At 41.1% G+C, this 12,179-nt stretch overlaps 1 protein-coding gene across 1 annotated transcript in view; it reads left to right on the plus strand.

Moving 5' to 3' along the window:
• ints6l (integrator complex subunit 6 like) overlaps nucleotides 1-12,179 on the plus strand; it is an 80,639-nt gene that overhangs the window by 43,155 nt on the left and 25,305 nt on the right. Inside the window, exons 8-11 of the mRNA XM_055644105.1 lie at nucleotides 522-674; nucleotides 3,002-3,134; nucleotides 6,510-6,604; nucleotides 11,434-11,547. Of these exons, the coding sequence (XP_055500080.1) occupies nucleotides 522-674; nucleotides 3,002-3,134; nucleotides 6,510-6,604; nucleotides 11,434-11,547 (495 nt within the window). The remainder of the gene's footprint in view (nucleotides 1-521; nucleotides 675-3,001; nucleotides 3,135-6,509; nucleotides 6,605-11,433; nucleotides 11,548-12,179) is intronic.

Here is a 12,179-nt window from a genome sequence, read left to right on the forward strand (position 1 = left end):
CAGACAAAACAATCCAAGTTTGTCAATGCCTCCAAATATCTAATGACCCCTCATCTAGGCTGCATAATTATGAATCTATTCTGCATCCTCCAATGCGTGCACAACTCAAAAGCTAATGCATGGTAGTGGACCAGTGAGCGGCATTGTCAGGAACTAGGAGGCTGAAAAGCCCAATAAATGAGAGTAAACGAGCATGTAATGTGAAAACAAACAGCAGAATGTTCTATGTATATGTAGAAAGTATGGGATCTGGAGATTGAGAATTAATAACAGAAACAAGGAAATGGCAGATATTTAAACCAATACTTTGCTTATCTTCAAGAATTCTGGCCTTTTGGGGATACTATCCTGGTAATTTAATTCAATGTAGATGCATAGAGTATTACAGCACAAGCGCGTGCACTTCATACCACCCCGTCCTCCGATGTGAATCCCATTCATCTTCACTTTGTCTATATCCTTTGTTCATCTACAACAGAAATATGTAACCGCTAATCATGCGCCTTGTGTTTGATCCTCAGCCTCCACGTGTTGCTCATCCTGTGGTAAGGTTCTCCTGCGCTGATTGTGATCCAATGGTCATTGATAAATTACCCTTTGACAAATATGAACTTGAACCTTCACCTTTGACCCAGTACATTCTAGAGCGCAAATCTCCTCACGCCTGCTGGCAGGTAAGTGCATTACTGCAGCAGTGACTGTTTATTCTGTATTTATTTATGACTATGGATATTTCCTTTAGGCCATGCTCATATTTATTCTTCCTGTAATATTGACAGGGAGTGGAATGCTGTCTGCTATACAACTGCAGAGCGCTCAGGTGGGTGATGTACATCTACATATACCATGCTGCTAGAGTCCTCTTGCTCTTGTTAAAACATCCATTCAAGACTATCTTCACCTCATTAAAATGACTCTTTTGCAGTTCCAGGTGCTACTTTGTTTGAAGTGGAACAAGCCGTTCTTCAAATATCCTGACATATGCATCCCCAGAGCAACATTAGAAGTGTTTATAGAGACAAAATGCTGAAGTAACTCAGTGGGACAGGCAGCATCTCTGGAGAGAAGGAGAGAACCTATTCCTTCTCTCCAGAGATACTGCCTGTCGTACTGAATTATTCCAGCATATTGAGTCTATCTTCGGTTTAAACCAGCATCAGCAGTTCCTTCCTACACATGTAGAAGTATTTATCTTGCCATTTATATCATTGATGTGAGTGAGAGAGTGGCATACATTAAATGGCTTAATTACAATCTCTCTTGTTACATTTTGTTGAAGATGGTCCTTGACTTCCCAGTCTACTATTATTGTAGCCATAGTGCACAGCATCCAGCGTATGGGATGGGTTTACCCTGCCATCAAGTACTTCTCAACCCCAAATACCACCAGCATAAAGTCTGCTTTTGCCCCATATAATTAGAAACATAGAAAATAGGTGCAGGAGTAAGCCATTCGGCCCTTCGAGCCTGCACCACAATTCAATATGATCATGGCTGATCATCCAACTCAGTATCCTGTACCTGCCTTCTCTCCATACCTCCTGATCCCTTTAGCCACAAGGGCCACATCTAACTCCCTCTTAAATATAGCCAATGAACTGGCCTCAACTACCTTCTGCGGGAGAGAATTCCAGAGATTCACTACTCTCTGTGTGAAAAAAGTTTTCCTCATCTCGGTCCTAAAAGATTTCCCCCTTATCCTTAAACTGTGACCCCTTGTTCTGGACTTCCCCAACATCGGGAACAATCTTCCTGCATCTAGCCTGTCCAATCCCTTAAGAATTTTGTAAGTTTCTATATGATCCCCCCTCAATCTTCTAAATTCTAGCGAGTACAAACCGAGTCTATCCAGTCTTTCTTCATATGAAAGTCCTGACATCCCAAGAATCAGTCAGGAATTAATTGCATGGACAGCTTGTAGATTGTAGGAATATGCCTGAAGCTGGGTTCGGCAACCATTCTACTGTGGGCAGCTGAATCTGATCTTGGCCCAAGTTCAGATCCAGGTTCACCTCCAAAATGTACATGTGTACTGTTCTCATTTGCATGTATACATTTGGAGAAATGTGAGACAGATCTCTGTTGACACAGATTGAAGCTGGAACAAGCACAGTGATAAGATTTGTTGATTAACAATTTTTGCCACACCCTCCTTCTTAGATTTTACTTTTATTAGAGACACATAGGTGTGCATGAACTTGATTTGCAGTGGCTGTTCTTGATGGGCATGGAGCAAATGCCTTCTTGGCATGGGACTGGAAGATCTTTTGTCTTGAAAAGAAAGGTGCAATCATGTTGCCTTTTTGGGGGTGACGTGTTTTTCTGAATGACTTTCAAAATAAAACTTTTTAAATCTGTTTATCTGCAGAAAGTGTTTTACATTATTGTGCATTGCCACAGTCTCCAGACAGGGATTTTACCAGCTGGAGCCCATGCCAGGAGGCTACCTCTGATACTTGCTCTGTGAGATTTCTCAGCACAAAACTCTCAGACCACTCACTCATCAACCATGCTCATTTCAGTGAAAGTCTGCTTATATGGATATGTGACTCAAGACTGATCAATGTGATTGACTCTAACAATAGTAACCTTCAGGGACAATTAGGGCTGGTTTTAAATGCCGACTCTCTAAATGTGAATTAAATTGGTTGTCTTTGATTTGGCTGTAGGATAATGAAAGCATCTTCTCATCTGGAGGAAGGCACCAAAGAATCAAGGATCCTGAAATAAATCGGTCTGAAATTACTGAACCTTATTCAAAAACAGTGATAAATACTATGATTGCACTAGTTGTGCAAACAATGGAGTCATTCAGTACAATGTGAGGCCATTCATTTCATTGTTCTGTACCAGCTATTTGAAATTAATTTGACTTCCCTGTTCTTTCCTCATGGCCGTGTAAATTTTATCTTCATTGCCTTTTCCTTTCAAATAACACCATTAATTAATTGTATAAAGCAGTACATTGCTTGATTGATTTTCTTTCAAACTTTTTCCCCAGGTGTTTGTAAGCAGTAGTGGAAAATATAGTGACCTGGGACATCCATTCGGTTACCTCAAAGCAAGTACAACGTTAACCTGTGTGAATCTCTTTGTAATGCCTTACAACTACCCAGTACTACTCCCACAGCTTGGTATGTTCATATGCAATGTCAACTATTGGTTTGTAAACGTACACAAATGTAATATACTTAGTAAAACGGTTAACAAAGAATTTAAATCAAATATTTAAACTTGCTGTAGATTTATTTATCGTGCCTTTTTAATAGGAACAGATTATACTGAATCAACCTTGATGTTCAAACTCTGTCTGTGACATTGTCCTGCACTTATCAGATGCAGAAGACAGAAAGAGCAGACCCTTGGTACTCACATGGCAGACGGGCTACAAGGTGGCGTGAGCCGAGGTTCAGCCCCTGGAACCAGATGCCCTCCGACAGTGTTGAAAGACGGTTAAAAATAATTCAAACAGATATTAAAACTTACAAAAAAAAGTGAATTAATAATGGCATAAACAACTTAAAAAATAATTTTAAACATTAAAATTATTAGTTTACCAGTACACTCCTCCTGCAGGACTGAGATAGTTATTCAAATGACTAAGATTGGCATTATTATGGCATTCATGAGCATTACATTGAGGGGCTGGAGGCAAAATGAATTCAATCCCTCCACAGATGTAGAGGCATCTGATCTGATCTTTGCAGACTTGGCATGTTTGGTCAGGCAAATGCAAAATTTTAAGCTGAGCTGTGAACAATTGAGACTTATGGAACCATTAATTGCCACTTTGCTCAATTCTTCCAATTTTTGTTAGTCAGTAAAATGATTCTGTTCTAGTTCAAGTAAAATTAGCAATTATAGCAGCTCCCAGATTTTCTGTAGTTTGTCAAGTATAACGTTCATCTCATTTCTACATGATTAGTACGGGTGTCAGAGGTTATGGGGAGAAGGCAGGACAATGGGGTCAGGAAGGAGAGATAGATCAGCCACGATTGAATGGCGGAGTAGACTTGATAGGCCGAACGGCCTAATTCTTCTATCACTTATGATCAACGATCTTAAATAACTATTTGCCTCTGTCATATGTGGTTGCTGCTGTTCAAGTGGTCGCATTTGATCTTTTTGCCATGTTGCATCTTCTGTGCCAGTAAAGTCGAATTTGTCATAAGCACAAATACCTTGAGTTACAGGTACAATAAAAATCTTGCTCGCAGGCACATAAACTCTGACAAATGCACAAAAACAAATAATATATAAATTATACATAAATTACACATTCTACAAATCAGTGAAAGGAAAAAAGACAAAAAAAAAAAATTAGAAAAGAATAAGTCCATAATAGTGCAAGAGGTGATCCATAGTATTCTGTGGCTGAGGTAGGATTGGAGTTGTACGGGTCTACAGCACTCAACCAATAAACAATAGACAATAGGTGCAGGAGTAGGCCATTTGGCCCTTCGAGCCAGCACCGTCATTCAATGTGATCATGGCTGATCATCCCCAATCAGTACCCCGTTCTTGCCTTCTCCCCATATCCCCTGACTCCGCTATCTTTAAGAACCCCATCTAGCTCTCTCTTGAAAGTATCCAGAAAACTGGCCTCCACTGCCCTCTGAGGCAAAGAATTCCACAGCCTCACAACTCACTGTGAGAAAAAGTGTTTCCTAGTTTCCGTTCTAAATGGCTTATTCTTATTCTAAACTGGCCCCTGGTTCTGGACTCCCCCAACATCGGGAACATGATTCCTGCCTCTAGCTTGTCCAAACCCTTAATAATCTTATATGTTTCAATAAGATTCCCTCTCATCCTTCTAAACTCCAGAGTATACAAGGCCATTTTCTCAGCATATGACAGTCTCGCCATCCCAGGAATTAACTGTGTAAACCTACGCTGCACTCCGTCAATACCAAGAATGTCCTTCCTCAAATTAGGGGACTAAAACTGCACACCATACTCCAGGTGTACTCACTAGGGCCCAGGTGATTTCACCAAAGGTCTCATCCCCCCTACGGGCCGATATACAACTGTAGAAGGTCCTCTCAGTTTGCTCCTCTTGTTGAAAAGCACTTTCCAACATCTTAAAAACATGGAAAATTTTTTGAGCTGAAATTTTCTGTGCTGCTGAAGCGCTGCATGCTTACTGACAATGACGTGGTGATTTTAAGATCCAAAATATCGGGAATTATCGCGTTTGCTCGCTGAATTTCATCAAAAGTAAGTTAATAATGCCTTACTTTTGATGAAATTCAGCGAGCAAACGCGACATTTCGATAGTAATCTACCTTCCTGTTTTTGCTACCAAAGTGGATAACCTCACATTAATCCACATTAAACTGCATCTGCCATGCATCTGCCCACTCACCCAACCTGTCCAAGTCACCCTGCATTCTCATAGCATCCTCCTCGCAGTTCACACTGCCACCCAGCTTTGCGTCACCTGCAAATTTGCTAATGTTACTTTGAATCCCTTCATCTAAATCATTCATGTGTATTGTAAATAGCTGCGGTCCCAGCACCGAGCATTGCGGTACCCCACTAGTCACTGCATTTATGCAGTGCATTAACCAGTCATGGCATTTATGGTATAAGAAGTTAGAGAGCAAATTTGATGCATGTGAATACACTAGTATTTATTGGGAATTAGTTAACAGAAAATAGTGAAAGAAATGTATGGTAGACAAAAATGCTGGAGATACTCAGCGGGTGAGGCAGCATCTATGGAGCAAAGGAATGGGTGACATTTCGGGTCGAGACCCTTCAGTCTGAAGAAGGGTCTCGACCCGAAACGTCACCCATTCCTTCGCTCCATAGATGCTGCCTCACCCACTGAGTTTCTCCTGCATTTTTGTTTTCCTTCGATTGTTCCAGCATCTGCAGTTCCTTTTTAAAGAAATGTATGGATCTTTTTTAGTGTACAGGTGCTGCAGTGTGCAGTGTGTGGGTTCTGGCTATCCATAATATCAATCCATGATTTTAATAAGGAAATTAACATTTTGAAATCTGCAAATGAGGCAATATTAGGGGTGGAGGGAATGGAGGAAAAATGTGATCAGTGAGGAGGATACAGGGGTTCCCATGTGATTTTTTGACAATTTGTGTGAGTAGGCAAATGTTTGCACGATGCAGTATAATGTGATAAATGTTGAGGTTGTTTGCTTTGGCTCTAAAAAGTGAAAGGCAAATAGTAATAAACTCGGAAAGTGGGAGGCACACAGGACCTGGTACATCACACACTGAATTACAATATTTAAATTATGTTTGGACAGGTGCATGTTGAGGGGGATATTAGCCAAACAGGCGAATGAGACTAGTTGGATGAATTGGTCTGAAGGGCATGTTTCTGTACTTATAACTATGACTAAATAATAATTCATCTTGTAACATCATTGCCGTCAAGCCACATCTTTGTTGATTAAACTATTGCCAACTGTTGTTTGAATGAATTAACTACTGCTTTTATATAATTTATATTGGGGGTTAATTAATCAGATTATTATTCTCAACAGATGATTTGTTCAAAGTTCATAAACTAAAACCAAATCTGAAGTGGCGCCAAACCTTTGACAATTACTTGAAGACCATGCCTCCCTACTACATGGTGGTATGTAGTAAATGCTGAAAAGCTGAGCTTTTGCTGTTTTCTGTTATACCAATGATCAATGTACATTCAGTTCCTAGAAAATGCTTTGTTGCTAGTGTTGGTTTAGGGTTGACAGAATATGCCATATTTCCCACAATGAAGACGCTAATTTTTACCCTAAAGTAAGGCCCGAAAATTCACCTGCGTCTTGGAAGCCGAAGATTAGATTGTTAGCCAAGAAAGATAGACTTGGCTATCCCTCAGTACATCGGCTGTAAAAGGACAGCACTTTTACAGTGGGGGAAGAGAGCTCTTTCCACAGCGTGTGGGGAGTCTGCCCTGGGTCAGCAGGATGGGCAGGAGCGTTGAGAAGGAGGGGGTCGGGGATCATGCCAGAAACTCACTCAGTAACTTGAGTGGCTGAACGGCCGCCGGGACCGGACAGCAGAACTGCAGCTAGACCCGGGGCTTGCAGGTGACCTGGGAACTGCAGCTAGTCGCAGGGCTCGCAGGCGACTTGGGAACTGCAGCTAGCTCGCAGGTGACCTGGGAACTGCAGCTAGTCCCGGAGACGCAAGCGATCTATGCAAAAAAGGTTGCTGATCCTTGGACTAAACCAAACCCTTGATCCTGTCCTGCCAGCCTTTTTTTTTCAAAATTTATCCACTCAAAATGTGGCACCTTCGACGCAGGTGTGACTTCACTGCCAGGAAATACGGTAATGTGTAGATCAGTACTGGTGATCAAAGATCATAGAGCGGAGCAAGAGACTCCACTCTGCAAAAAAGCCGTAGTACGTCATGGGTAATTTTTTGAGCCATCCTGATGTGCTCGTGATAGCCGTCATGTCGTCCACATCTACATCTGCAACTCACTGACTGAATGATAAAGACGTCCTAACTGAAAATCACACCCTTCCGATTAATTATTTTAGGATAAGCCTTTCATGCTACTTTTTGCTTCGCCCATTTTCAAAATATAGAGTTTTTAACTTAGCGTTTGATTGGTACAAGGAGACAACAAATATATATATTGTAATATATATATTTTTTTAATGTACTGTAACTTTCTACATTTCTACTTTTGGGTATGTATGTGGCAATTATGGCTCATGGGATTTTCTCACACACTACTAGTTATATTCGTAACATATTTAAATACAAGCGAAACTTTCGATCTTTCCGAACCCCGTAACAAAATGTCTGAAGAAGGGACCCGACCCTAAACGTTGCCTAGCCATTCCCTCCATAGATGGACACAAAATGCCGCAGTAACTCAGCGGGTCAGGCAGCATCTCTGGAGAGAAGGAATAGGTGACGTTTTGGGTCGAGACCCTTCTTCGGACGCTCCGTAGATCCAGCCTGACCTGCTGAGTTCTCCAGCACTTTGTTTTGCTCTTAAAATTAATTTATGGTCCGCTGAAGAAACTACACGATAGACCACTCTGGAAGTGCAAGTGTTGCTGTACACTTCATACAGTAGAACACATCACAATACACCCTGAGTGAATTTAATGAGGTTAGATTATTTTTTTAATCTGTTGTCTAGAATTAATAGCTACCCACCCTATGTACCTTATATCAGCTTTATTGTATGAAACATTCGTAAATGCGGAGGCGCAGATGTCATTTACAATTATCCATATTGTTTATGGGTGTGTCTTTTCAATAGCCACTGTTTCCAACTCCGACCAGTGGTCACATCAGTGATTGGAAAACCACAATTTAAATATGTGCATCATACATATTGTAAAAGAGAGACAATGCTTTGCCAGCTTTGTTCTCAGCAAAGATCATAGAGCAGACGGAGTTCTCAGAGGGCAGCGCCACATCGAAGGAGAACAAAATAATTTTGTTCTAATGTTGCTGTTTGACATCAATATATGTACATACTCATCCAGAGAAGACTACAGGGGTACAATATTTCTTAGTTTTATGGGAAAATATGAAGCTAATTTCTCCTTATGATTTAGGAAGAAACATGTGCAGTCTACAACAACCTAATTATAGGTTGCTAATATTAAATAGAAGCTAGCGGTAAATGTAAATGGTAATGTATATGTAGTATATAGGAATGGAAATAGAATTCATAAGCTCTGTTCACAGTCCTATTTATTCTTAATCCAGCCTAAAAACAAATAAAGGTGGAAAAGCAACTTTCATGTTGTTCTTGTAAGAGATCTCAAAATAATAAATAATTATATTTTTATTCACCGTGTCACAATAGGCTATTGGATTTCACAGTTTACAGCTGAATTAGTTTAGGCATTTTTAGTCTTTGTACGGATAGGATTATTAATACTGATATGGTAATAAGAGGGAGGGGGAATTTTTGCTGTCTCTTAAAATACTTTTTCTAATCTCCTGGTGACTAATTTCATGCTTCATTGCAAGTTTGCATGACCATTTCAAATTCTACAGGGTTATTAAGTTATATATAGTTTTATTTCGAGATACAACACAGAAACAGGCCCACTGAGTCCATGTCAACCATCAATCAACCGTTGACATTAGTTCCAAGTTTTCCCACTTTCTCAATCACTCCCTCCACATCAGGTGCATTTTTTTTAAACAGGCCGTACAAAGCCAAACATCTTTGGAATATTTTGGATATGAAAATTACGTATAAATTACTATAAATGATTATCAAACATTTTAGTGTCCCTTTGAAAAAATCGGTTCAGATTTACATATAAATAAATATTCTCCAATACTGTGCTAAAACTGAAGGAAACTGAATAGATTCATAGCAAAGATAGAGCCAAAAAGCTAGAGTGACTCAGCGGTTCAGACAGCGTCTCTGGAGAAAAGGGTGTGGTGACGTTTCAGGTCGAGACATTCTCTCCAGAGATGCAGTCTGTCCTGTTGAGTTACTCCAGAATTTTGTGTCTACCTTCAGTTTAAACCAGCATCTGCAGTTCCTTCCTACACATAGATTCATAGCAACTTGTTTCAGCAACATTTTCAGCACTTTAAAGTTTGGCATATAGTTTGGGCGGCACGGTGGTGCAACGGTGGAGTTACAGCACCAGAGACCTGGGTTCGATCCCGACTAGGTTTGCTGTCTGTACGGAGTTTGTACATTCTCCATGTGACCGCGAGGGTTTTCACCAGTTGCTTCTGTTTCATCCCATATTCCAAAGACGTGCAGAGTCCAGCACACTGATGCAATTATAAATAAAACACATCAACGCCTCTACTTCATGAGAAGATTACGGAGATTTAGTATGTCTGAGAGGATTCTCTTGATGGTGTACAGTAGATAACATATTGACTGGTTGCATCATGGCCTGGTTCGGCAACTTGGAACGCCCAGGAGCGGAAAAGACTGCAAAAAGTTGTGAACATTGCCCCGTCCATCACTGGTTCTGAGATGGTGGCCGTTACGCACTACACCTCAGTGCATTGGATTAGGCAGGAGTGGAGTATCTTGCTCCGCTCTATGATCTTTGCTGGTAATGTTTGTGCAGGGCTGTTGAATAATGCAAATGCAGTGTAGAGCTGCTACATCTAACATTACATGGGTTGCAGTATTTATATTAAAATGTTAAAAGTGGATTCCAACGTAATATCTAGGAATAATATAATGGTACAGTAGGAGGTTATTCAGGAAATTGTGCCTTTGTTGCCTTCACATACTTAATAATTAGGTATCCTATTCCTGCACCTACTTTAAAACTGCTACTTTATTTCTATTGCCTTGCCGTTCGTCTCAAAAAGAATAATAAAATCTTACAGCATGGAAAGGACTATTTGGTCCAACATCTAGGGTGAGCACCACCACCATCCATGGCAGCTGTTGCAGGCACTCACCACCCTCTGTTTTAAAAATAATACATGCCCCATGCATGTACTTTGAACTTTGACTCTCACATTAAGGCTATGGCCTCTAGTATTTGATTTTTCCACCCCGGGCAAAGTGTGCTAACTGTCTACCCTGACTCTGCCTCATAATTTCATATACTTCTATCAGGGTGCCCCGCAACTTCCCGCCATTCTGGAGAAAATAATCCAAGTCAGTCCATTCTCTCCCTGTAGCCGATGCCCCTAATCCTGGCAACATTCTGGTAAACCTCCTCTGAACTTTTTCCAAAGCCTCTACATCCTCCCGGTAGTGTGACCATACTACACTCAATATTCCAAATGTGGCCAAATCAAAATATTATAAATTGGTATCAATGGCTGGAGATTTGAGGTATTGCACTTGGAATTGAGATCAAGAGTAATTTCTTCACTCAGAAGTTACGGAACCTGTGGAACAAACTGCCACAGAAGACAGTGGTGACCAATTCGTTAAATACATTCAAGAGAATTGCTTAAAGGGATTGAGGGATATGGGAAAAGCATGGGGAGAGGGACTGAAGTGGTTGATCAGCCTTGATGACATTGAATGGTGGAACTGAGCTGAAGGATAAATGACCTCCTGTTTTCTATATTACTTCACAGTAATGCATTGAGGTGACTTGTTCTTAGCATTACCACTATCCTGACTTGCTCTCTACTAAGTTGTTGCTCTGTTGCAGTGATAGAGCTTATACTGTTTAGTTATTTCGGAATACTGAGACCTGAGGGTTAAAGTATGCTCAGCTGGTCATTACACCCTCCCCGTGCTGCATGCAGCTGGCCCTGGAGACCCACTGCCACAGTGGGCCACAGTCCGTCTCACTTTCACTGTGTGCTCCCCATCCTGCACAATTGTGAGAAATGCCCAGCAATTAATGTTGCATGATTTCAAAATGTTTATTAAAAAATCTTACCTATTTGTGATCATTAACAAAATCATACAAAGATGATTTATATAATTTGTCATCCTCTCTTCTCATGTCTTGTTCTTGCATGTATGGTTTGCAGCCATTGAAAAAAGCATTACGAATGATGGGAGCTCCCAACTTAATCAGTGATAACAGCATGGATTGTGGACTAAGTTACAGTGTTATTTCTTACCTCAAGAAACTTAGCCAACAGGTAAATGCTTTCTCTGTGTTTGGCACGGGGCAAGCTGCCGCAGGGCATTGCAAAAGTTGTCCCCATCAGCAGGGGCAATGGTACAGGTTATTTGTGTGCATGGGTTGGCTGTGGGCGTGGGGAGACAAGGTGTGGGGGCAGGCAATAGTGGTGCAACGATATACTGTTACCGTGACAGCAGTTGAAAGTTGCAGGGCCAGTAACTGATCTGAACTATGAAGAGACTACAATTGACCAGTAATTTGAGATAATTTGTTGCAACTTTGGGGTCATGGTTAGCCCCTGTCTCTCTCAGTGGGCGGTGTGCATATATGGATGTGACAATATCAAACCTAACTCTCAGATTTTACCCCTGCTTTTTGAATATATCCTGCCCTTTTTCACTTGGTCAGATTCTGGATGTTGTGGTTGAGAGTTATGGGCCTGTCCCACTTAGGCAATTTTTTTAGGCGACTGAAAAAACGGTGACTGACACGCACACACGCGCGCACACACACACACCCTCCCTCCTTCCTCCTCCTTCACCTCCACCAGCCCGTTAAGTGGGGACAGGCAAGCGGGGGGGGGCGCGCTGTCTCAGTTAAATTTACACAGTGTAAAGCCAATGTCATACAGACACACCCCGCGATGAA

Source organism: Leucoraja erinacea, chromosome 12 (genome assembly GCF_028641065.1).
Source record: "Leucoraja erinacea ecotype New England chromosome 12, Leri_hhj_1, whole genome shotgun sequence".
Taxonomy (NCBI): Eukaryota; Metazoa; Chordata; class Chondrichthyes; order Rajiformes; family Rajidae; genus Leucoraja; species Leucoraja erinaceus.